At 45.4% G+C, this 25,424-nt stretch overlaps 1 protein-coding gene across 3 annotated transcripts in view; it reads left to right on the plus strand.

The window, feature by feature from the left end:
* Window positions 1-25,424, plus strand: part of pcolceb (procollagen C-endopeptidase enhancer b) — a 30,381-nt gene that overhangs the window by 943 nt on the left and 4,014 nt on the right. Inside the window, exons 2-8 of one of the 3 annotated variants that reach the window (XM_046329727.1) lie at window positions 7,466-7,574; window positions 19,159-19,417; window positions 20,467-20,591; window positions 21,846-21,982; window positions 23,091-23,436; window positions 23,497-23,764; window positions 23,881-23,961. In XM_046329727.1, the coding sequence (XP_046185683.1) occupies window positions 7,466-7,574; window positions 19,159-19,417; window positions 20,467-20,591; window positions 21,846-21,982; window positions 23,091-23,436; window positions 23,497-23,764; window positions 23,881-23,961 (1,325 nt within the window). Of the gene's footprint in view, window positions 1-7,465; window positions 7,575-19,158; window positions 19,418-20,466; window positions 20,592-21,845; window positions 21,983-23,090; window positions 23,765-23,880; window positions 23,962-25,424 lie in introns of all 3 variants that reach the window. The other 2 variants (XM_046329726.1, XM_046329725.1) reach the window with 2 other exon arrangements.

The following is a 25,424-nucleotide window of genomic DNA, read 5'->3' on the forward strand; positions in this document are numbered from 1 at the left end:
CTAGTCTCTGCTGTGTGTCTGTGGCCCCCCCTGCTTCCTAGTGCACCACTTTTCATCCGATCCCTTTCAGCCTCAATGGTCCAGACGGAACTATGGGATTTTGGATCTTTATCATCAGAACTTTGACTCTCCGCCGAATTTGTGACGGCCGCTTCTCGCTACCCACTTCACTAAAACCACCACACGAGATACAGAGCAGTGGAACGTTAGCGCAGGTTTGACAAACAGATGCTTGTGGACTGTTTTATTTAGCTTGGCACGGCAGAAGGGAGTGACCAGACCACTTGAGATATTTAGGACATTGGACCACTCAGTGTGGCTTTGAACACAAAGCAGCCCTGTCAGGGCCTGCGTCTGGAAGTGGAACATGGTTGGAGGAGGGACGCGGGTCAGGGAGGGAAACACAACATTTCTGAACTATAAACTGAAGCTCTGGGGGTTGGGATAAAAAATAAAGAAGTGTTGACTGGGATATGATTTTGTGTATACAGCACAGTATGTTGGAACACACTGATGTCTTTTACAACAGATCAGATCCATTAAAGTTGTTTGAAGCCTGAGGGCTTGCTGTAAAATATACCTGTTTGTGTGTGTGTGTGTGTGTGTGTGTGTGTGTGTGTGTGTGTGTGTGTGTGTGTGTGTGTGTGTGTGTGTGTGTGTGCGTGCGTGCGTGCGTGCGTGCGTGCAGAGAGTCCAGTTCAAGTGTTCACCAGTCTGATGGCTTGTAGATAGAAACTGTCTCTGAGCCTGTTGGTATCCGACCTTCGACCCGACGGTAAGGAAGAGAACAGCTCATGGCAGGAAGTGCTGTTGCGCCCTCTTGACAACAGTGGGTGGTGTTGTCGGTCCATGGACTCAGAGGAACTGAAACCACCCCCTCCCTATATGCTGACTTGTCGTTGTCTGTTATCAGGCCTAATAAACCGTGGTGTCCTCAGCAAACTAGATGATAGGGTTCAACTAGATGATAGGGTTCAACTAGATGATAGGATTCAACTAGATGATAGGGTTCAACTAGATGATAGGGTTCAACTAGATGATAGGGTTCAACTGGATGATAGGGTTCAACTAGATGATAGGGTTCAACTAGATGATAGGGTTCAACTAGATGATAGGGTTCAACTAGATGATAGGGTTCAACTAGATGATAGGGTTCAACTAGATGATAGGGTTCAACTAGATGATAGGGTTCAACTAGATGATAGGGTTCAACTAGATGATAGGGTTCAACTAGATGATAGGGTTCAACTAGATGATAGGGTTGGTGTCGTGCAAAAAGCCACACAGTCGTGGGTAAACAAGGACTACAGCAGAGGGCTGAGGAAACATCCCTGGGGGGGGCTCCTGTGTTTGTGTTGAGAGTCAGTGTGGAGGAGGTGTTGTTGCCAATCCTCTCAGCCTGTGGTCTACCCGTCTGGAAGTCTAGGAAGTCCAGTTGCAGAGGGAGGTGTCCAGACGCAGGGCTCTGAACTTGGTGTCCAGACGCAGGGCTCTGAGCGTGGTGTCCAGACGCAGGCCTCTGAGCTTGGTGTCCAGACGCAGGCCTCTGAACTTGGTGTCCAGACGCAGGCCTCTGAACTTTGTGTCCAGACGCAGGCCTCTGAACTTGGTGTCCAGACGCAGGCCTCTGAACTTGGTGTCCAGACGCAGGCCTCTGAGCTTGGTGTCCAGACCCAGGGCTCTGAGCTTGGTGTCCAGACGCAGGGCTCTGAGCTTGGTGTCCAGACGCAGGGCTCTGAGCTTGGTGTCCAGACGCAGGGCTCTGAGCTTGGTGTCCAGACGCAGGGCTCTGAGCTTGGTGATGAGCCTGGAGGGAACAATAGTGTTGATTGTTAAACTGTAGTCAATGAACAGCATTCTCACATAGGTGTTCCTCTTGTCCAGATGTGTAGCGGCCGTGTGAATAGCGATGGAAATGGCATCTTCGGTGGATCTGTAGACTAATGGAATGGTAGACTAATTGTAGTGGGTCCAGTGTGTCTGGCATTGATGTGGGTCTTGTCCAGCCTCTCGAAGCGCTTCATGATGACCGGGATGAGCACGAAGGGGGTCATCTTGTTTTTCTTGGGCACTGGGATGATGTCGATCTCCTTGAAGCAGGTGGGGACTACAACCTGGGACAGGGACAGGTCGACGCTGTCCGCCAGCTGGTCAACACACACTCTCGTGTTAAAGCTGTGCCACATCACACACACACACACACACACACACACACACACACACACACACACACACACACACACACACACACACACACACACACACACACACACACACACACACACACACACACACACACACACACACACACACACACACACACACACACACACAGTATACTACACACGCGTCACAACTGCTTCTACCAGACTCTTATTATAGTGCTCAGTTTATACACTGTCCCCCATCCTCCTTCCCCAGTACACCTTTAAATATTACACGATTAAAACTTTTAAATATTACACGATAAATTGTCACTTCCTGTATTATACGAATGCTAAAATGTTTATTTTTTTCCACTGAGACATTTACTTTATGTTGGTATTCTGATATTTTATTATTTCTTATTGTTGAGAAGGAACCTGCAAGTTAGCATTTTGCTGGATGATGTATACCATACATACAAATAACTAAACTCAAAACTTGCGTGTTTATTTTACGTTTATTTAACCAGGCAAGTCAGTCAAGAACAAATTCTTATTTTCAATGACGGCCTAGGAACAGTGGGTTAACTGGTCTAGGAACAGTGGGTTAACTGCCTAGGAACAGTGGGTTAACTGGTCTAGGAACAGTGGGTTAACTGGTCTAGGAACAGTGGGTTAACTGGTCTAGGAACAGTGGGTTAACTGGTCTAGGAACAGTGGGTTAACTGGTCTAGGAACAGTGGGTTAACTGGTCTAGGAACAGTGGGTTAACTGGTCTAGGAACAGTGGGTTAACTGGTCTAGGAACAGTGGAACAGTGGGTTAACTGGTCTAGGAACAGTGGAACAGTGGGTTAACTGGTCTAGGAACAGTGGGTTAACTGGTCTAGGAACAGTGGGTTAACTGGTCTAGGAACAGTGGGTTAACTGGTCTAGGAACAGTGGGTTAACTGGCCTAGGAACAGTGGGTTAACTGGTCTAGGAACAGTGGGTTAACTGGTCTAGGAACAGTGGGTTAACTGGTCTAGGAACAGTGGGTTAACTGGTCTAGGAACAGTGGGGTTAACTGGTCTAGGAACAGTGGGGTTAACTGGTCTAGGAACAGTGGGGTTAACTGGTCTAGGAACAGTGGGTTAACTGGTCTAGGAACAGTGGGTTAACTGGCCTAGGAACAGTGGGTTAACTGGTCTAGGAACAGTGGGTTAACTGGTCTAGGAACAGTGGGTTAACTGGTCTAGGAACAGTGGGGTTAACTGGTCTAGGAACAGTGGGGTTAACTGGTCTAGGAACAGTGGGTTAACTGGTCTAGGAACAGTGGGTTAACTGGTCTAGGAACAGTGGGTTAACTGATCTAGGAACAGTGGGTTAACTGGTCTAGGAACAGTGGGTTAACTGGTCTAGGAACAGTGGGTTAACTGGTCTAGGAACAGTGGGTTAACTGGTCTAGGAACAGTGGGTTAACTGGTCTAGGAACAGTGGGTTAACTGGTCTAGGAACAGTGGGTTAACTGGTCTAGGAACAGTGGGTTAACTGGTCTAGGAACAGTGGGTTAACTGGTCTAGGAACAGTGGGTTAACTGGTCTAGGAACAGTGGGTTAACTGGTCTAGGAACAGTGGGTTAACTGGTCTAGGAACAGTGGGTTAACTGGTCTAGGAACAGTGGGGTGAACTGGTCTAGGAACAGTGGGTTAACTGGTCTAGGAACAGTGGGTTAACTGGTCTAGGAACAGTGGGTTAACTGGTCTAGGAACAGTGGGTTAACTGCCTAGGAACAGTGGGTTAACTGGTCTAGGAACAGTGGGTTAACTGGTCTAGGAACAGTGGGTTAACTGGTCTAGGAACAGTGGGTTAACTGGTCTAGGAACAGTGGGTTAACTGGTCTAGGAACAGTGGGTTAACTGGTCTAGGAACAGTGGGTTAACTGGTCTAGGAACAGTGGGTTAACTGGTCTAGGAACAGTGGGTTAACTGGTCTAGGAACAGTGGGTTAACTGGTCTAGGAACAGTGGGTTAACTGGTCTAGGAACAGTGGGTTAACTGGTCTAGGAACAGTGGGTTAACTGGTCTAGGAACAGTGGGTTAACTGGTCTAGGAACAGTGGGTTAACTGCCTAGGAACAGTGGGTTAACTGGTCTAGGAACAGTGGGTTAACTGGTCTAGGAACAGTGGGTTAACTGGTCTAGGAACAGTGGGTTAACTGGTCTAGGAACAGTGGGTTAACTGGTCTAGGAACAGTGGGTTAACTGGTCTAGGAACAGTGGGTTAACTGGTCTAGGAACAGTGGGTTAACTGGTCTAGGAACAGTGGGTTAACTGGTCTAGGAACAGTGGGTTAACTGGTCTAGGAACAGTGGGTTAACTGCCTAGGAACAGTGGGTTAACTGGTCTAGGAACAGTGGGTTAACTGGTCTAGGAACAGTGGGTTAACTGGTCTAGGAACAGTGGGTTAACTGGTCTAGGAACAGTGGGTTAACTGGTCTAGGAACAGTGGGTTAACTGGTCTAGGAACAGTGGGTTAACTGCCTGTTCAGGGGCAGAACGACAGATTTGTACCTTGTCAGCTCGGGGATTCGAACTTGCAACCTTTTCAGTTACTAGTCCAACACTCTAACCACTAGGCTACCCTGCCGCCCCTCCCCTCTAACCACTAGGCTACCTGCGGCCCATCCCCTCTAACCACTAGGCTACCCTGCCACCCCTCCCCTCTAACCACTAGGCTACCTGCGGCCCATCCCCTCTAACCACTAGGCTACCCTGCCACCCCTCCCCTCTAACCACTAGGCTACCTGCGGCTCCTCCCCTCTAACCACTAGGCTACCTGCCGCCCCTCCCCTCTAACCACTAGGCTACCTGCCGCCCCTCCCCTCTAACCACTAGGCTACCTGCCGCCCCTACACTCTAACCACTAGGCTACCTGCCGCCCCTCCCCTCTAACCACTAGGCTACCTGCCGCCCCTACACTCTAACCACTAGGCTACCTGCGGCCCCTCCCCTCTAACCACTAGGCTACCCTGCCGCCCCTCCCCTCTAACCACTAGGCTACCTGCCGCCCCTCCCCTCTAACCACTAGGCTACCCTGCCGCCCTATGCTTGACTATGCTCCAACATACATATTATCAGTCTTTACTGCTCAGGTTTGGGCCTACCATTATAAAAACACTCCCTTATGTGAGTTCACAGGCCCTTCCCAGCGTCTGAGAACAGAGTGGGTCTGTGTTGCCGGGGGTTTCAGTGTGTTTAGAGAGGGGTTCTGGCCCCAGAATGTTGATGCTGAAAGGAGTTACCTTAGTAGTAGTAGTAGTAGTAGTATCAGCAGCAGCAGCAGTAGTAGTAGTAGTAGTAGTAGTAGTAGTAGTAGCGGTAGTAGTAGTAGTAGTAGTAGCAGTAGCAGTAGTAGTAGTAGTAGTAGTAGTAGTAGTAGTAGAGGTAGTAGTAGTAGTAGTAGTAGTAGTAGTAGTAGTAGCAGTAGTAGTAGTAGTAGTAGTAGCGACTTCTGAACTCGTTTTCTCTAAAATGATAAAAACATGCCATATGGATCGGTTCATTTTTAATCACAGAAAAGAGAAATAATATAATGGATCTCAAATTCAATTCAAGTCAAATATATAATAAACAAAAGTTAAATAGTCAATTTTTAAAAATTACTCTAAACATTACACTCACATAAGTTCCAAAAGAATAAAGACGTTTCAAATGTTAAATTATGTGCAAATAGTTAAAGTACAAAAAGGGAAAATAAATAAACATAAATATGGGTTGTATTTACAATGGTGTGTGTTCTTCACTGGTTGACCTCATCTTGTGGCTACAGGTCACAAATCTTGCTGCTGTGATGGTACACTGTGGTATTTCACCCAGTAGATATGGGAGTTTATCAAAAATGTGTTTGTTTTCGAATTCTTTGTGGATCTGTGTAATCTGAGAGAAATATCTGTCTCTAATATGGTCATACATTTGGCAGGAGGTTAGGAAGTGCAGCTCAGTTTCCACCTCATTTTGTGGGCAGTGAGCACATAGACCTGTTTCCTCTTGAGAGCCAGGTCTGCCTACGGCGGACTTTCTCAATAGCAAGGCTATGCTCACTGAGTCCGTACATAGTCAAAACTTTCCTTAAGTTTGGGTCAGTCAATTGTGTTGCTGTCCTGAGGCTCTGTGGGGTGTGTTTGTGTTTGTGAACAGAGCCCCAGGACCAGCTTGCTTAGGGGACTCTTCTCCAGGTTCATCTCTCTGTAGGTGATGGCTTTGTTATGGATGGTTGGGAATCACTTCCTTTTAGGCGGTTGTAGAATTTAACGTCTCTCTCTCTCTGTCTCCTCCCACGATCTCTCCTGCTCTCTTTCTCTCTCTCTCTCTCTCTCTCTCTCTCTCTCTCTCTCTCTCTCTCTCTCTCTCTCTCTCTCTCTCTCTCTCTCTCTCTCTCTCTCTCTCTCTCCTGCTCTCTCTCACTCCTGCTCTCTCTCTCTCCTGCTCCTGCTCTCTCTCTCTCTCTCTCTCTCTCTCTCTCTCTCTCTCTCTCTCTCTCTCTCTCTCTCTCTCTCTCTCTCTCTCTCTCTCTCTCTCCTGCTCTCTCTCTCTCCTGCTCCCTCTCTCTCTCCTGCTCCCTCTCTCTCTCGCTCTCTCTCTCCTGCTCCCTCTCTCTCTCTCTCTCTCTCTCTCTCTCTCTCTCTCTCTCTCTCTCTCTCTCTCTCTCTCTCTCTCTCTCTCTCTCTCTCTCTCTCTCTCTCTCTCCTGCTCTCTCTCTCTCTCTCTCCTGCTCTCTCTCTCTCTCTCTCTCCTGCTCCCTCTCTCTCTCTCTCTCTCCTGCTCCCTCTCTCTCTCCTCTCTCTCTCTCCTGCTCTCTCTCTCCTGCTCTCTCTCTCCTGCTCTCTCTCTCTCTCTCTCTCTCCTGCTCCCCTCTCTCTCTCTCTCTCTCTCTCTCTCCTGCTCTCTCTCTCTCCTGCTCTCTCTCTCTCTCTCTCTCTCCTGCTCCCTCTCTCTCTCGCTCTCTCTCTCCTGCTCTCTCTCTCCTGCTCTCTCTCTCTCTCTCTCTCTCTCCTGCTCCCTCTCTCTCTCTCTCTCTCTCTCTCTCTCTCTCTCTCTCTCTCTCTCTCTCTCTCTCTCTCCTGCTCTCTCTCTCTCCTCTCTCTCTCTCTCTCTCTCTCTCTCTCTCTCTCTCTCTCTCTCTCTCTCTCTCTCTCTCTCTCTCTCTCTCTCTCTCTCTCTCTCTCTCTCTCTCCTGCTCTCTCTCTCTCTCCTGCTCCCTCTCTCTCTCTCTCGCTCCTGCTCCCTCTCTCTCTCCTGCTCTCTCTCTCCTGCTCCCTCTCCCTCCTGCTCCCTCTCTCTCAGGCCTATCTTCCACTGTGGAGGTCACTTGGTGACTGAATCAGGCTTCGTGGGCAGTGAAGGTTTCCCCAGCCACTACAAACCCAACAGCAAATGCACCTGGTACATCACTGTAAGTACCCAACAGAATATAACACCACAACACCTGGTACATCACTGTAGGTACCCAACAGAATATAACACCAGAAGTACTACTCAACCCATCCAGCTACATCGTAGCTGTAATAACACTACCTTCTACACGAAGTAACAAGTACTATACAGGTACAGGTACTATACAGGTACTATACAGGTACTGGTACTATACAGGTACAGGTACTATACAGGTACTATACAGGTACAGGTACTATACAGGTACAGGTACTATACAGGTACAGGTACTATACAGGTACTATACAGGTACTATACAGGTACAGGTACTATACAGGTACAGGTACTATACAGGTACAGGTACTATACAGGTACTATACAGGTACAGGTACTATACAGGTACAGGTACTATACAGGTACTATACAGGTACTATACAGGTACAGGTACTATACAGGTACTATACAGGTACAGGTACTATACAGGTACAGGTACTATACAGGTACTATACAGGTACAGGTACTATACAGGTACAGGTACTATACAGGTACTATACAGGTACTATACAGGTACAGGTACTATACAGGTAATAATAATAATAATAATATATGCCATTTAGCAGACGCTTTTATCCAAAGCGACTTACAGTCATGTGTGCATACATTCTACGTATGGGTGGTCCCGGGGATCGAACCCACTACCCTGGCGTTACAAGCGCCATGCTCTACCAACTGAGCTACAGAAGGACCACAGGTACTATACAGGTACAGGTACTATACAGGTACTATACAGGTACAGGTACTATACAAGTACAGGTACTATACAGGTACAGGTACTATACAGGTACTATACAGGTACAGGTACTATACAGGTACTATACAGGTACAGGTACTATACAGGTACAGGTACTATACAGGTACTATACAGGTACAGGTACTATACAGGTACAGGTACTATACAGGTACAGGTACTATACAGGTACTATACAGGTACAGGTACTATACAGGTACAGGTACTATACAGGTACTATACAGGTACAGGTACTATACAGGTACAGGTACTATACAGGTACTATACAGGTACAGGTACTATACAGGTACAGGTACTATACAGGTACAGGTACTATACAGGTACTATACAGGTACTATACAGGTACAGGTACTATACAGGTACAGGTACTATACAGGTACTATACAGGTACAGGTACTATACAGGTACAGGTACTATACAGGTACAGGTACTATACAGGTACTATACAGGTACAGGTACTATACAGGTACTATACAGGTACTATACAGGTACAGGTACTATACAGGTACAGGTACTATACAGGTACTATACAGGTACTATACAGGTACAGGTACTATACAGGTACAGGTACTATACAGGTACTATACAGGTACAGGTACTATACAGGTACTATACAGGTACAGGTACTATACAGGTACAGGTACTATACAGGTACAGGTACTATACAGGTACTATACAGGTACAGGTACTATACAGGTACAGGTACTATACAGGTACAGGTACTATACAGGTACTATACAGGTACAGGTACTATACAGGTACAGGTACTATACAGGTACTATACAGGTACTATACAGGTACAGGTACTATACAGGTACAGGTACTATACAGGTACAGGTACTATACAGGTACTATACAGGTACTATACAGATACAGGTACTATACAGGTACAGGTACTATACAGGTACTATAACAGAAGTGCTACTCAACCCCTCCAGCTGGACCGTAGCTGTAATAACATGGCCTTCTACACAAAGTGTAACTCATTATCAATAACATCTGTTGTCCATTGATGAGATAATAATGGTAAAGATATATGAATGAGTGATGGTACAGAACGGCATAGGCAAGATACAGTAGATGGTATCGAGTACAGTATATACATATAAGATGAGTAATGTAAGGTATGTAAACAAAGTGGCATTGTTTAAAGTGGCTAGTGATGCATGTATTACATAAAGATGCAGTAGATGATATAGAGTACAGTATATGCATATATAACACTACCTTCTACACAAGTAACACACAAGTAACAAGTACTTCTACACGAAGTAACAAGTACTATACAGGTACAGGTACTATACAGGTACTATACAGGTACTGGTACTATACAGGTACAGGTACTATACAGGTACTATACAGGTACAGGTACTATACAGGCACAGGTACTATACAGGTACAGGTACTATACAGGTACTATACAGGTACTATACAGGTACAGGTACTATACAGGTACAGGTACTATACAGGTACAGGTACTATACAGGTAAGGTACTATACAGGTACAGGTACTATACAGGTACAGGTACTATACAGGTACTATACAGGTACAGGTACTATACAGGTACTATACAGGTACAGGTACTATACAGGTACAGGTACTATACAGGTACTATACAGGTACAGGTACTATACAGGTACTATACAGGTACAGGTACTATACAGGTACAGGTACTATACAGGTACTATACAGGTACTATACAGGTACAGGTACTATACAGGTACAGGTACTATACAGGTACAGGTACTATACAGGTACTATACAGGTACTATACAGATACAGGTACTATACAGGTACAGGTACTATACAGGTACTATAACAGAAGTGCTACTCAACCCCTCCAGCTGGACCGTAGCTGTAATAACATGGCCTTCTACACAAAGTGTAACTCATTATCAATAACATCTGTTGTCCATTGATGAGATAATAATGGTAAAGATATATGAATGAGTGATGGTACAGAACGGCATAGGCAAGATACAGTAGATGGTATCGAGTACAGTATATACATATAAGATGAGTAATGTAAGGTATGTAAACAAAGTGGCATTGTTTAAAGTGGCTAGTGATGCATGTATTACATAAAGATGCAGTAGATGATATAGAGTACAGTATATGCATATATAACACTACCTTCTACACAAGTAACACACAAGTAACAAGTACTTCTACACGAAGTAACAAGTACTATACAGGTACAGGTACTATACAGGTACTATACAGGTACTGGTACTATACAGGTACAGGTACTATACAGGTACTATACAGGTACAGGTACTATACAGGCACAGGTACTATACAGGTACAGGTACTATACAGGTACTATACAGGTACTATACAGGTACAGGTACTATACAGGTACAGGTACTATACAGGTACAGGTACTATACAGGTAAGGTACTATACAGGTACAGGTACTATACAGGTACAGGTACTATACAGGTACTATACAGGTACAGGTACTATACAGGTACTATACAGGTACAGGTACTATACAGGTACAGGTACTATACAGGTACTATACAGGTACAGGTACTATACAGGTACAGGTACTATACAGGTACTATACAGGTACAGGTACTATACAGGTACTATACAGGTACAGGTACTATACAGGTACTATACAGGTACAGGTACTATACAGGTACAGGTACTATACAGGTACAGGTACTATACAGGTACTATACAGGTACAGGTACTATACAGGTACTATACAGGTACTATACAGGTACTATACAGGTACAGGTACTATACAGGTACAGGTACTATACAGGTACTATACAGGTACAGGTACAGGTACTATACAGGTACAGGTACTATACAGGTACTATACAGGTACAGGTACTATACAGGTACAGGTACTATACAGGTACTATACAGGTACTATACAGGTACAGGTACTATACAGGTACAGGTACTATACAGGTACTATACAGGTACTATACAGGTACAGGTACTATACAGGTACAGGTACTATACAGGTACTATACAGGTACAGGTACTATACAGGTACAGGTACTATACAGGTACTATACAGGTACTATACAGGTACTATACAGGTACAGGTACTATACAGGTACAGGTACTATACAGGTACAGGTACTATACAGGTACTATACAGGTACTATACAGGTACAGGTACTATACAGGTACAGGTACTATACAGGTACAGGTACTATACAGGTACTATACAGGTACTATACAGGTACTATACAGGTACAGGTACTATACAGGTACAGGTACTATACAGGTACTATACAGGTACTATACAGGTACTATACAGGTACAGGTACTATACAGGTACAGGTACTATACAGGTACTATACAGGTACTATACAGGTACAGGTACTATACAGGTACAGGTACTATACAGGTACTATAACAGAAGTGCTACTCAACCCCTCCAGCTGGACCGTAGCTGTAATAACATGACCTTCTACACAAAGTGTAACTCATTATCAATAACATCTGTTGTCCATTGATGAGATAATAATGGTTGTTCACACTGTGGAGCCTCGACCGCCAGCCTCCAATACGTTCAACTCATTAGACTCAAATCATTCGCCACTTTAATCAAGATGCCAATTTTATAATGTTCACATATCTTACATTACTCATCTCACATGTATATACTGTATTTAATAATGTTTATATATCTTACATTACTCATCTCACATGTATATACTGTATTTAATAATGTTTATATATCTTACATTACTCATCTCACATGTATATACTGTATTTTATACCATCTATTGCATCTCAAATCAAATCAAATGTTATTTGTCACATCCACATGGTTAGCAGATGTTAATGCGAGTGTAGCGAAATGCTTGTGCTTCTAGTTCCGACAATGCAGTGATAACCAACAAGTAATCTAGCTAACAATTCCAAAACTACTGTCTTATACACAGTGTAAGGGGATAAAGAATATGTACATAAAGATATATGAATGAGTGATTGTACAGAACGGCATAGGAAAGATGCAGTAGATGGTATCGAGTACAGTATATACCATATGAGATGAGTAATGTAAGGTATGTAAACAAAGTGGCATTGTTTAAAGTGGCTAGTGATGCATGTATTACATAAAGATGCAGTAGATGATATAGAGTACAGTATATACCATATGAGATGAATAATGTAGGTTATGTAAACATTAGGTAGCATTGTTTAAAGTGGCTAGTGATATATTTTACATAAATTTCCATCAATTTCCATTATTAAAGTGGCTGGAGTTGAGTCAGTGTGTTGGCAGCAGCCACTCAATGTTCGTGGTGGCCGTTTAACAGTCTGATGGCCTTGAGATAGAAGCTGTTTTTCAGTCTCTCGGTCCCTGCTTTGATGCACCTGTACTGACCTCGCCTTCTGGACGATAGCGGGGTGAACAGGCAGTGGTTCGGGTGGTTGATGTCCTTGATGATCTTTATGGCCATCCTGTGACATCGGGTGGTGTAGGTGTCCTGGAGGGCAGGTAGTTTGCCCCCGGTGATGCGTTGTGCAGACCTCACTACCCTCTGGAGAGCCTTACGGTTGTGGGCGGAGCAGTTGTCGCACCAGGCGGTGATACAGCCCGACAGGATGCAGCCCAACATCCTGCCGCCTGTCCAACGCTCTCCCGTGTATTTACATGTACATATTCGTATTCATTCCTTTAGACTTGTGTGTTTAAGGTAGTTGTTGTGAAATTGGTCGGAACTAGAAGCACAAGCACTTCGCTACACTCACATTAACATCTGTACGTGACCAATAACATCTGCTAACCATCTGTATGTGACCAATAACATCTGCTAACCATGTGTATGTGACCAATAACATCTGCTAACCATGTGTATGTGACCAATAACATCTGCTAACCATCTGTATGTGACCATCTGCTAACCATCTGTATGTGACCAATAACATCTGCTAAACATCTGTATGTGACCAATAACATCTGCTAACCATGTGTATGTGACCAATAACATCTGCTAACCATCTGTATGTGACCAATAACATCTGCTAACCATCTGTATGTGACCAATAACATCTGCTAACCATCTGTATGTGACCAATAACATCTGCTAACCATGTGTATGTGACCAATAACATCTGCTAACCATGTGTATGTGACCAATAACATCTGCTAACCATCTGTATGTGACCATCTGCTAACCATCTGTATGTGACCAATAACATCTGCTAACCATCTGTATGTGACCAAGCCCAAGGGACTACTGGGGGTGGGGGGCACTTGAACATTCATAGTGTCATTTTAAAAAGTGATCAAATTCAACATCTACTCACAGACTCCAACCTTGACTTCCTCTGCCTGTCAGAGACACGACTCCATAAAAATTCTCTATCTGCTGCTTTGATTGTGATTGGCTACAATGTTTTCAGGAGAGACGGGATTGGAGGAAGAGGAGGGAGGGGGTGTGATGATTTACATTAAAGAACATATCTGATGTAAACAAATTGAGTGGTCATGTGATAATGAACTAGAATGTATCGGCCTGAACGTTACACTGTCTCCCCAAATGTATTTTACCCTCATTGGAATGTATAGGCCACCTTCCACCAAAAGTGTGGTTTTTGATCAGTTTAATAACATGCTTAGGGAATGTGATTTTGGGAAAAAGTTCATCTTAATGGGAGATTTCAACATTAATTATGAAGACAAGTCTTGTAGGAAAACCCTCAATCGGATCACTACTACCTTTGACCTTACACAGCTAGTTAAAGGGCCAACCAGGGTGACTTGTTGCTCTAAAACACAGATTGATTTGGTGTTCAGTAATAAACCAGAGAGAGTGACGAAATCATTCAATATGGTTACTGGGCTGTCTGATCATAATCTGACACTTATAGCCAGAAAGCTGTCTAAGAACAGGTTTAACCTCTAGACTGAACAGGTTTAACCTCTACTGAACAGGTTTAACCTCTACTGAACAGGTTTAACTCCTCTACTGAACAGGTTTAGCCTCTAGACTGAACAGGTTTAGCCTCTAGACTGAACAGGTTTAACTTCTAGACTGAACAGGTTTACCCTCTACTGAACAGGTTTAACCTCTACTGAACAGGTTTAACTTCTCTACTGAACAGGTTTAACCTCTACTGAACAGGTTTAACTTCTCTACTTAACAGGTTTAACCTCTCTACTGAACAGGTTTACCCTCTCTACTGAACAGGTTTAACCTCTCTACTGAACCGGTTTAACTTCTCTACTGAACAGGTTTAGCCTCTAGACTGAACAGGTTTAACCTCTCTACTGAACCGGTTTAACTTCTCTACTGAACAGGTTTAGCCTCTCTACTAAACTCTCCAAATTAGAACATGACAGATATAGGTTTACCATGTTGAGAAATAAGGTGATGAAAGAAATCAGACAGGCCAAGGCAAACGTTTTTATTAACGTAACTGGTGAAGCAAAGAGAAATTCTAGCTTGATCTGGGAGAATCTAAAAAAGTTAACAGGGAAAGACCATAGTAACACTGCAAAAAGACTAGAAATCACGGTGAATAACAATCTAACACCGGATGCAGTTGAAATAGCAACAGCCTTCAATTCCTACTTTATTGACTCTGTCAGGGTACTGACACAGAACCCCTCCACCGGTTTCTTGGGCTCAGTGGTAGTGAATGGCACTCAACCTGTCTTCATCATAAGGGAGGTTTCTGAGTCAAAGGTGAACAAGGTGATTAGCTCACTAAAGAACTCTAAAGCCAAAGATTTGTTTGGGATGGACTCTACCTTTCTTAAAAACTACAAAGAGTCACTCATTGGCCCCATTACTAAGGTCACCAACACATCTATTGGTCAGGTGGTGTTTCCAAGGGTCTGTAAGTCAGCCATATTAATGGCCATCTTTAAATCGTGTGACCCTGCTAAGGTGAGTAACTACAGGCCCATTAGTATACTACCTGTGGTGTCAAAGGTTGTTGAAAAGTGTGTAGCAGAACAACTGATTGCCCATCTCAACAACAGCCCCTTCACATTACACTCCATGCAGTTTGGCTTCAGGGCGAAACACTTTTGATACTGTTAACCATGAGATTCTCATCACAAAATTGTCCAAGTTCAACTTTTCCCCTGATGCCTTGAGATGGATGAAATCATACCTTGAAGGCAGAACTCAGTGTGTCAGAGTGAGCAATGAGCTGTCGCCCACTCGTAGCTATGATGTGGGCGTGCCCCAAGGGTCAATACTGGGGCCCCTCCTGTTCAGCCTGCACATTAATGATCTGCCTTCTGTCTGTACTGAGTCTGAAGTTCAAATGTATGCAGTGATATGTGCATGCAAATAGCAAACAACAAGCTGCACCAGAACTCACTACTGTAATGGTCCAGGTTACATAGTGACTCACTACTGTAATGGTCCAGGTTACATAGTGACTCACTACTGTAATGGTCCAGGTTACATAGTGACTCACTACTCTAATGGTCCAGGTTACATAGTGACTCACTACTGTAGTGGTCCAGGTTACATAGTGACTCACTACTGTAATGGTCCAGGTTACATAGTGACTCACTACTGTAATGGTCCAGGTTACATAGTGACTCAGTACTCTAACGGTCCAGGTTACAAAGTGGCTCAGTGACTCACTACTGTAATGGTCCAGGTTACAAAGTGACTCACTACTCTAATGGTCCAGGTTACAAAGTGACTCACTACTCTAATGGTCCAGGTTACATAGTGACTCACTACTGTAATGGTCCAGGTTACATAGTGACTCACTACTGTAATAGTCCAGGTTACATAGTGACTGACTACTGTAATGGTCCAGGTTACAAAGTGGCTCAGTGACTCACTACTGTAATGGTCCAGGTTACATAGTGACTCAGTGACTCACTACTCTAATGGTCCAGGTTACAAAGTGGCTCAGTGACTCACTACTGTAATGGTCCAGGTTACATAGTGACTCAGTGACTCACTACTCTAATGGTCCAGGTTACAAAGTGGCTCAGTGACTCACTACTGTAATGGTCCAGGTTACAAAGTGACTCAGTGACTCACTACTGTAATGGTCCAGGTTACAAAGTGGCTCACTACTGTAATGGTCCAGGTTACATAGTGACTGACTACTGTAATGGTCCAGGTTACATAGTGACTCACTACTGTAATGGTCCAGGTTACAAAGTGGCTCAGTGACTCACTACTGTAATGGTCCAGGTTACATAGTGACTCACTACTGTAATGGTCCAGGTTACATAGTGACTGACTACTGTAATGGTCCAGGTTACATAGTGGCTCAGTGACTGACTACTGTAATGGTCCAGGTTACATGGTGACTCACTACTGTAATGGTCCAGGTTACAAAGTGGCTCAGTGACTCATGTTTGCATCCCAATGTGAAAAAACAGTCTTTATGTTCTTCACAAAGAGGCAAACTGATGCTACTGAGCCAGATGTCTGTGTGTCAGGGGAGAAGCTCCAGGTGGTATCTATTGTTACTGAGCCAGATGTCTGTGTGTCAGGGGAGAAGCTCCAGGTGGTATCTATTGTTACTGAGCCAGATGTCTGTGTGTCAGGGGAGAAGCTCCAGGTGGTATCTGATGCTACTGAGCCAGATGTCTGTGTGTCAGGGGAGAAGCTCCAGGTGGTATCTGATTTTAAGTACCTTGGCATCATACTTGATTCCAACCTCTCTTTTAAAACGCAGGTGAAAAAGGTAACTCAAATAACCAAATTGAACCTAGCTAATTTATGATTTATATGAAATTGTTTGACTACAGAGGTAGCAAAACTGTACTTCAAATCTATGATACTCCCCCACTTAACATACTGCTTTATTAGTTGGGCCCAAGCTTACTGTACAACATTAAAACCCATTCAGACTGTCTACAAACAGGCCCTCAAAGTGATTGATAGGAAGCTCAATAGCCATCATCACTGTTACATCCTCAGAAAGCATGAGCTCCTGAGCTGGGAAAATCTTGTGCAATACACCGACGCATGTCTTCCACCGACGCTCCCCCTCCACTCAGTACTTCTGTTAAACAGAAAACCCAGACATATGGCAGCAGATCCACAAGGTCTGCCATGAGAGGTGACTGTATAGTTCCCTTAAGGAAAAACACCTTTAGTAAATCCACTTTCTCTGTGAGAGCTTCCCATGTCTGGAATACACTGCTATCAGACACACATAACTGCACCACCTATCACACTTTCACAAAAAAAAACATGAAAACATGGCTAAAGGCCAATCAGATTTGTGAACATGGTCCCTAGCTGTGTGTTGTCGCTTTCCATGTCGTCTGTAGCTTGTGAGGTGTAGAAACACTTTGTTGCTTTTATGAGTTTTGTCTTGTTGCTTTTTGTTCTATGTTGCTCTGTCTGTATGCTATGTCTTGGTTGTTCTATGTTGCTCTGTCTGTATGCTATGTCTTGGTTGTTCTATGTTGCTCTGTCTGTATGCTATGTCTTGGTTGTTCTATGTTGCTCTGTCTGTATGCTATGTCTTGGTTGTTCTATGTTGCTCTGTCTGTATGCTATGTCTTGGTTGTTCTATGTTGCTCTGTCTGTATGCTATGTCTTGGTTGTTCTATGTTGCTCTGTCTGTATGCTATGTCTTGGTTGTTCTATGTTGCTCTGTCTGTATGCTATGTCTTGGTTGTTCTATGTTGCTCTGTCTGTATGCTATGTCTTGGTTGTTCTATGTTGCTCTGTCTGTATGCTATGTCTTGGTTGTTCTATGTTGCTCTGTCTGTATGCTACGTCTTGGTTGTTCTATGTTGCTCTGTCTGTATGCTACGTCTTGGTTGTTCTATGTTGCTCTGTCTGTATGCTACGTCTTGGTTGTTCTATGTTGCTCTGTCTGTATGCTATGTCTTGGTTGTTCTATGTTGCTCTGTCTGTATGCTACGTCTTGGTTGTTCTATGTTGCTCTGTCTGTATGCTACGTCTTGGTTGTTCTATGTTGCTCTGTCTGTATGCTATGTCTTGGTTGTTCTATGTTGCTCTGTCTGTATGCTATGTCTTGGTTGTTCTATGTTGCTCTGTCTGTATGCTATGTCTTGGTTGTTCTATGTTGCTCTGTCTGTATGCTATGTCTTGGTTGTTCTATGTTGCTCTGTCTGTATGCTATGTCTTGGTTGTTCTATGTTGCTCTGTCTGTATGCTATGTCTTGGTTGTTCTATGTTGCTCTGTCTGTATGCTATGTCTTGGTTGTTCTATGTTGCTCTGTCTGTATGCTATGTCTTGGTTGTTCTATGTTGCTCTGTCTGTATGCTATGTCTTGGTTGTTCTATGTTGCTCTGTCTGTATGCTATGTCTTGGTTGTTCTATGTTGCTCTGTCTGTATGCTATGTCTTGGTTGTTCTATGTTGCTCTGTCTGTATGCTATGTCTTGGTTGTTCTATGTTGCTCTGTCTGTATGCTATGTCTTGGTTGTTCTATGTTGCTCTGTCTGTATGCTACGTCTTGGTTGTTCTATGTTGCTCTGTCTGTATGCTACGTCTTGGTTGTTCTATGTTGCTCTGTCTGTATGCTACGTCTTGGTTGTTCTATGTTGCTCTGTCTGTATGCTATGTCTTGGTTGTTCTATGTTGCTCTGTCTGTATGCCACGTCTTGCTTGTCCTATGTTGCTCTGCATGTGCTCACTGCTCAATGATTGTCTATATTGTAATTGTTTTTAATAACCTGCCCAGGGACTGAGGTTATAAATTATGCGGCTGGCTAAAACCGTCACTTTTACTGAAACGTTAATTAATGTCCACCGTCTCTGTCAAAATAAAATACACTCAAACCAATTAAATGGTATAACATGACCTCTGACTTTTAGCCCCCTCACGTCTACATCCCATAATACCCAGGTCCCCGAGGGCCACGTTGTCATGCTTTCCTTCCGCATGTTTGACCTGGAGGCCGACCCCACCTGTCGCTATGACTACCTGGACGTGTACAACGGCCACTCCCACACCATGCAGAAGCTGGGCAGGTTCTGTGGGACGTTCCGGCCCGGGGCTCTCATCTCTACCTCCAACACCATGATGCTGGAGATGGTGTCTGACAGCAGTACAGGAGGACGGGGGTTCGCTGCTCACTACCAAGGAGGGAAACCGCACGTAGAGGGTGAGGGGTGATTATTGATACTATGGACTCGTAGACAGTGAGATGTGATTATTGATACTATGGACTCATACAGTGAGGGGTGATTATTGATACTATGGACTCATACAGTGAGGGGTGATTACTGATACTATGGACTCATAGACAGTGAGATGTGATTATTGATACTATGGACTCATAGACAGTGAGATGTGATTATTGATACTATGGACTCGTAGACAGTGAGGGGTGATTACTGATACTATGGACTCGTAGACAGTGAGATGTGATTATTGATACTATGGACTCATAGACAGTGAGATGTGATTATTGATACTATGGACTCATAGACAGTGAGATGTGATTATTGATACTATGGACTCGTAGACAGTGAGGGGTGATTATTGATACTATGGACTCATACAGTGAGATGTGATTATTGATACTATGGACTCGTAGACAGTGAGGGGTGATTATTGATACTATGGACTCGTAGACAGTGAGATGTGATTATTGATACTATGGACTCATACAGTGAGGGGTGATTATTGATACTATGGACTCATAGACAGTGAGATGTGATTATTGATACTATGGACTCATAGACAGTGGGATGTGATTATTGATACTATGGACTCATAGACAGTGAGATGTGATTATTGATACTATGGACTCATACAGTGAGGGGTGATTACTGATACTATGGACTCATAGACAGTGGGATGTGATTATTGATACTATGGACTCGTAGACAGTGGGATGTGATTATTGATACTATGGACTCATACAGTGAGATGTGATTATTGATACTATGGACTCATACAGTGAGGGTTGATTATTGATACTATGGACTCGTAGACAGTGAGATGTGATTATTGATACTATGGACTCATACAGTGAGATGTGATTATTGATACTATGGACTCATACAGTGAGGGTTGATTATTGATACTATGGACTCGTAGACAGTGAGATGTGATTAGTGATACCGTAGTTTCATGCTCTTCAGCCTGTCTCTATTCAAAGTGTCCATCTCTCTCTCTCTTTCTGTCACTCTGTCTGTCTCTCCTCAGAGAATCAGTTCTGTGGGGGTAGACTAACGAAGGCTCAGGGTTCAGTCAAGACACCCAACTGGCCCAACTCAGATTACCCAGCAGGCATCAGCTGCTCCTGGCACATCTCTGTGGAGCCCAGCAATGTCAGGCCTCAACCAATCCCGACACAGCATCAGCAGCACACCTCCACCAATCACAACACAGCATCAGCAGCACACCTCCACCAATCACAACACAGCATCAGCAGCATATCTTTTCACTTTATTTGAGGTTCTGAAAAGTTGCACTTAACGGCCATCGTTAGAGACTGCTCTGGAAGCTTAAGTTATGGGAGTAGATGTGTGTGTGTGTGTGTGTGTGTGTGTGTGTGTGTGTGTGTGTGTGTGTGTGTGTGTGTGTGTGTGTGTGTGTGTGTGTGTGTGTGTGTGTGTGTGTGTGTGTGTGTGTGTGTGTGTGTGTGTGTAATGTGTGTGTGTGTAATGTGTGTGTGTGTGTGTGTGTGTGTGTGCCTCCTGACTGCGGTCCTGTGACGTGTGCAAATGAAAGGCTTCATTGAAGGAGTAGGGTGTGTACATGTTTGCCAAGAGAGAGAGAGAGAGGGAGATACAGAGAGAGAGAGAGAGAGGAGGAGGAGAGACAGAGAGAGAGGGAGAGAGGAGGAGAGAGAGGGAAAGAGAGAGAGAGGGAGAGAGAGAGAGAGAGAGAGACGGAGAGGGGGAGACTGAGAGAGAGACGGAGAGAGAGGGAAAGACAGAGGGAAAGGGAGAGGGGGAAAGAGAGAGACAGAGAGAGACAGAGAGAGACAGAGAGAGAGAGAGACAGAGAGAGAGAGAGAGAGAGAGAGAGAGAGAGAGAGAGAGAGAGAGAGAAAGAGACAGAGACAGAGACAGAGAGAGAGAGAGAGAGACAGAGACAGAGACAGAGACAGAGACAGAGACAGAGACAGAGACAGAGACAGAGAGAGAGAGAGAGAGAGAGAGAGAGAGAGAGAGAGAGAGAGAGAGAGAGAGAGACAGAGACAGAGACAGAGACAGAGAGAGAGAGAGAGAGAGAGAGAGAGAGAGAGAGAGAGAGAGAGAGAGAGAGAGAGAGACAGAGACAGAGACAGAGAGAGGGTAAATGCCCCTCTGTATTCTAAATGTCAGCGCCGACCAGCTCCCTTCACTCTACATTACAGTGCAAGAATTATGAATAACAAGAAGCAACTACAGTGTCACATAACTAAAACCTTAGAGTTCTGAGCTCATATCTGTCAAAAGATGATTCTGAGATAAATGGCTTTGAAGTTCCAACACTCATTGGTTTGAATGTTGTGACCAACATGGTTTAGGTTATGAATGTGTTTCTGTCATCTTCTGAAAGTCTGTTCTGACATTGTGACTGGTTATGTTTCCTAGGTGATCGAGATCAAGTTTGTGAAGTTGGATATAGAGGCTGACACGTACTGTCGCTATGACTACGTGGCATTCTTTAATGGGGGTGAGAGGGACGACTCGCGCCGCATCGGGAAGTACTGTGGTGACAGGGTACCAGGGTCAGAAAATGTTCTTACGATGTTACTGAAATGTTTATCAAATGTTGTCACATTTTCACTTAGATTTGTAAAACTTTTCACTACTATCAAAAGGATTTTTCAAAATCTACCACGGCTCTCTCTCGTCACTCTCATTCCCGTCGCTATTGACTCTTCCCACTTCCTATCCTCTTCCTATCCTCCGTCTTCCCCTCCTCTTCCTCTCTTCTCTCTTTGCCTTCCTCTTCCTCCTCTCTCTCTTTCCCCTCCTCTTCCTCCTCTCTTTCTCTCCTCTTTCCACTCCTCTTCTTCCTCTCTCTTTCCCTTCCTCTCCTCTTTGCCTTCCTCTTCCTCCTCTCTCTCACCCCCTCATCTTCCTCTCTCTTCTCCCTCCTCTTCCTCTCCTCTTTGACTTACTCTCCTCTCTCTACCCCCTCCTCTTCCTCCTCTCTTTCCCCTCCTCTACTTCCTCTCTTTCCCCTCCTCTCTCTTCCTCCTCTCTTTCCCCTCCTCTTCTTCCTCTCTCTTTCCCCTCTTCTACTCCTCCTCTTCCTCTCCTCTCTCTTTCTCCTCCTCTTCCTCCTCTATTTCCCCTCCTCTTCTCCCTCTCTCTTTCCCCTCTTCTTCTCCTCCCCTTCCTCTCCTCTCTCTTTCCCCTGCTCTTCCTCTCCTCTCTCTTTCCTCTACTCTTCCTCTTCTCTCACTTTCCTCTCTTCTCTCTTTCCCCTCCTCTTCCTCTCCTCTTTGCCTTCCTCTTCCTCACCTCTCTTTCCCCTCTTCCTCCTCTCTTTCCCCTCATCTTTGCCTTCCTCTTCCTCCTCTCTCTCATACCCTCCTCTTCTTCCTCTCTCTTTCCCTTCCTCTCTCTTCCTCTCCTATCGCTTTCCCTCCACTTCCTCCTCTCTCTTTCCCCTCATATTCCTCTCCTCTCTCTGCCCCTTCTCTTCCTCTCCTTTCTCTTTCCCCTGCTCTTCCTCGCCTCTCTCTTCCCCTCCTCTTTGCCTTCCTCTTCCTCGCCTCTCTTTCCCCTCCACTTCCCCTCATCTCTCTTCCTCTCCTCTCTCATCCTCTTCCTCTCCTCTCTCTCTTTCTCCTCTCCTCTCCTCCATTCCCTCCACCCCTCATACAGGACCCTAGTGACCAATGGGAACGAGCTCCTGGTGCAGTTTGTGTCTGACCTCAGTGTGACCTCCAACGGCTTCATGGCCCACTACTCCAGCGTGCCCCGGGGGTCCCGGACGCCCTCTTCCGGGGAAGACAGCATCCATGGGTCTCGGGTCGCCGCAATACCCCAGAAACCTACCTCCAAGCCGACCAAACCAGCCCGGAACAATCCTAAACCCAAGCCAGCCATCAGGGCCAAGCCCACCCCAAAACCAGCCACCAGACCTGGGGTGAGGATACCAGTGAAGCCTCCACCACGTAAGCCTACAGCCAAGCCTGTAGTCAGACCCATACCTAAACCTGGTACCAAGGCTAAACCAACCCCTAAGCCTGGTACCAAGGCTAAACCAACCCCTAAACCTGGTACCAAGGCTAAACCAACCCCTAAGCCTGGTACCAAGGCTAAACCAACCCCTAAACCTGGTACCAAGGCTAAACCAACCCCTAAACTTGGTACCAAGGTGAAATCCAAGCCCACACCAAAACCAGGGGCCAAAACAGTGAAACCAACTAAGAAACCTTTCTCTAAGCCTGGAGCCAAGCCCACACCTGAACCAGGGACTAAGCCTAAAACCACAGCTAAGCATGGACCGAGCCAGACTAAGACTGTGACTAAGAAACCTGTCGTGAGCAAGAAACGTGAGTTACAGTCTGATGAGGGAACAACCGTTTGATACTACACTGTGATTGTTACTGCTGCTTTTCAGACATTTTGTTTAGAAATAACAGTGTGTGTGTGTGTGTGTATTTTGTAGCCCTACCGATGAATCAGCTGTGTACCGTGGCTTGTAAGAGGACAGGAACACTTCAATCCAACTTCTGCCCTAATGATTTCGGTGAGTCACACCCTCTACCCCTCTACCCCTCTTCTTATCTCTGTGGGTCTCCCTGTCTCCCTGTCTCTCTCTCCCTGTGTCTCTCTCTCTCTCTCTCTCCCCGTCTCTCTCTCTCTCACTCTGTCTCTCTCTCTCCCTCTGTCTCTCTCTCCCTGTCTCTCTCTATCTCTCCCTCTCTCTCTGTCTCTCTCTCCCTCTCTCTCTCCCCGTCTCTCTCTCTCTCCCCGTCTCTCTCTCTCTCTCTCTCTCTCTCTCTCTCTCTCTCTCTCTCTCTCTGTCTCTCTCTCTCTCTCTCTCTCTCTCTCCTCCCTGTCGCTCTCTCTCTCCCTGTCTCTCTCTCCCTCTCTCTCTCTCTCCTCTCTCTCTCTCTCTCCCTTTCTCCCTTTCTCCCCTCTCTCTCTCCCTGTCGCTCTCTCTCTCTCTCTCTCTCTCTCTCTCTCTCCCTGTCGCTCTCTCTCTCCCTTTCTCTCTCTCTCCCTCTCTCTCTCTCCCTGTCTCTCTCTCCCTCTCTCTCTCTCTCTCTCTCTCTCTCTCTCTCTCTCTCTCTCTCTCTCTCTCTCTCCCTGTCACTCTCTCTCTCCCTGTCTCTCTCTCTCTCTCTCTCTCTCTCTCTCTCTCTCTCCCTTTCCCTTTCCCTTTCTCTCTCTCCCTCTCTCTCTCCCTGTTGCTCTCTCTCTCCCTGTCTCTCTCTCCCCGTCTCTCTCTCTCTCTCTCTCTCTCTCTCTCTCTCTCTCTCTCTCTCTCTCTCTCTCTCTCTCTCTCTCTCCCTGTCGCTCTCTCTCTCCCTGTCGCTCTCTCTCTCCCTGTCTCTCTCTCTCTCTCTCTCTCTCTCTCTCTCTCTCTCTCTCTCTCTCTCTCCCTGTCGCTCTCTCTCTCCCTTTCTCTCCCTCTCTCTCTCTCCCTGTCTCTCTCTCTCCCTGTCTCTCTCTCTCCCTGTCTCTCTCTCTCTCTCTCTCTCTCTCTCTCCCTTTCTCTCTCTCTCCCTGTCGCCTCTCTCTCCCTGTCGCTCTCTCTCTCCCTGTCTCTCTCTCCCCTCTCTCTCTCTCTCTCTCTCTCTGTCTCTCTCTCTCTCTCTCTCTCTCTCTCTCTCTCTCTCTCCCTGTCTCTCTCTCTCTCCCTGTTGTCTCTCTCTCCCTCTCTCCCTGTCGCTCTCTCTCTCCCTGTCGCTCTCTCTCTCCCTTTCTCTCCCTCTCTCTCTCTCCCTGTCGCTCTCTCTCTCCCTGTCGCTCTCTCTCTCCCTGTCTCTCTCCCTCTCTCTCTCTCTCTCCCTCTCTCTCTCCCTGTCGCTCTCTCTCTCCCTGTCTCTCTCTCTCCCTGTCTCTCTCTCCCTGTCTCTCTCTCTCTCTCTCCCTGTCCCTCTCTCTCCATCTCGCTCTCTCCTTATGGTTTTAAGTTCTTATATCTCTCTCTCTCTCTCTCTCTTTGTCTAGTGTCTCTCTCTCTCCTGTCTCTCTCTGTCTCTC

Source organism: Oncorhynchus gorbuscha, linkage group LG25 (assembly GCF_021184085.1).
Source record: "Oncorhynchus gorbuscha isolate QuinsamMale2020 ecotype Even-year linkage group LG25, OgorEven_v1.0, whole genome shotgun sequence".
Lineage (NCBI taxonomy): Eukaryota > Metazoa > Chordata > Actinopteri > Salmoniformes > Salmonidae > Oncorhynchus > Oncorhynchus gorbuscha.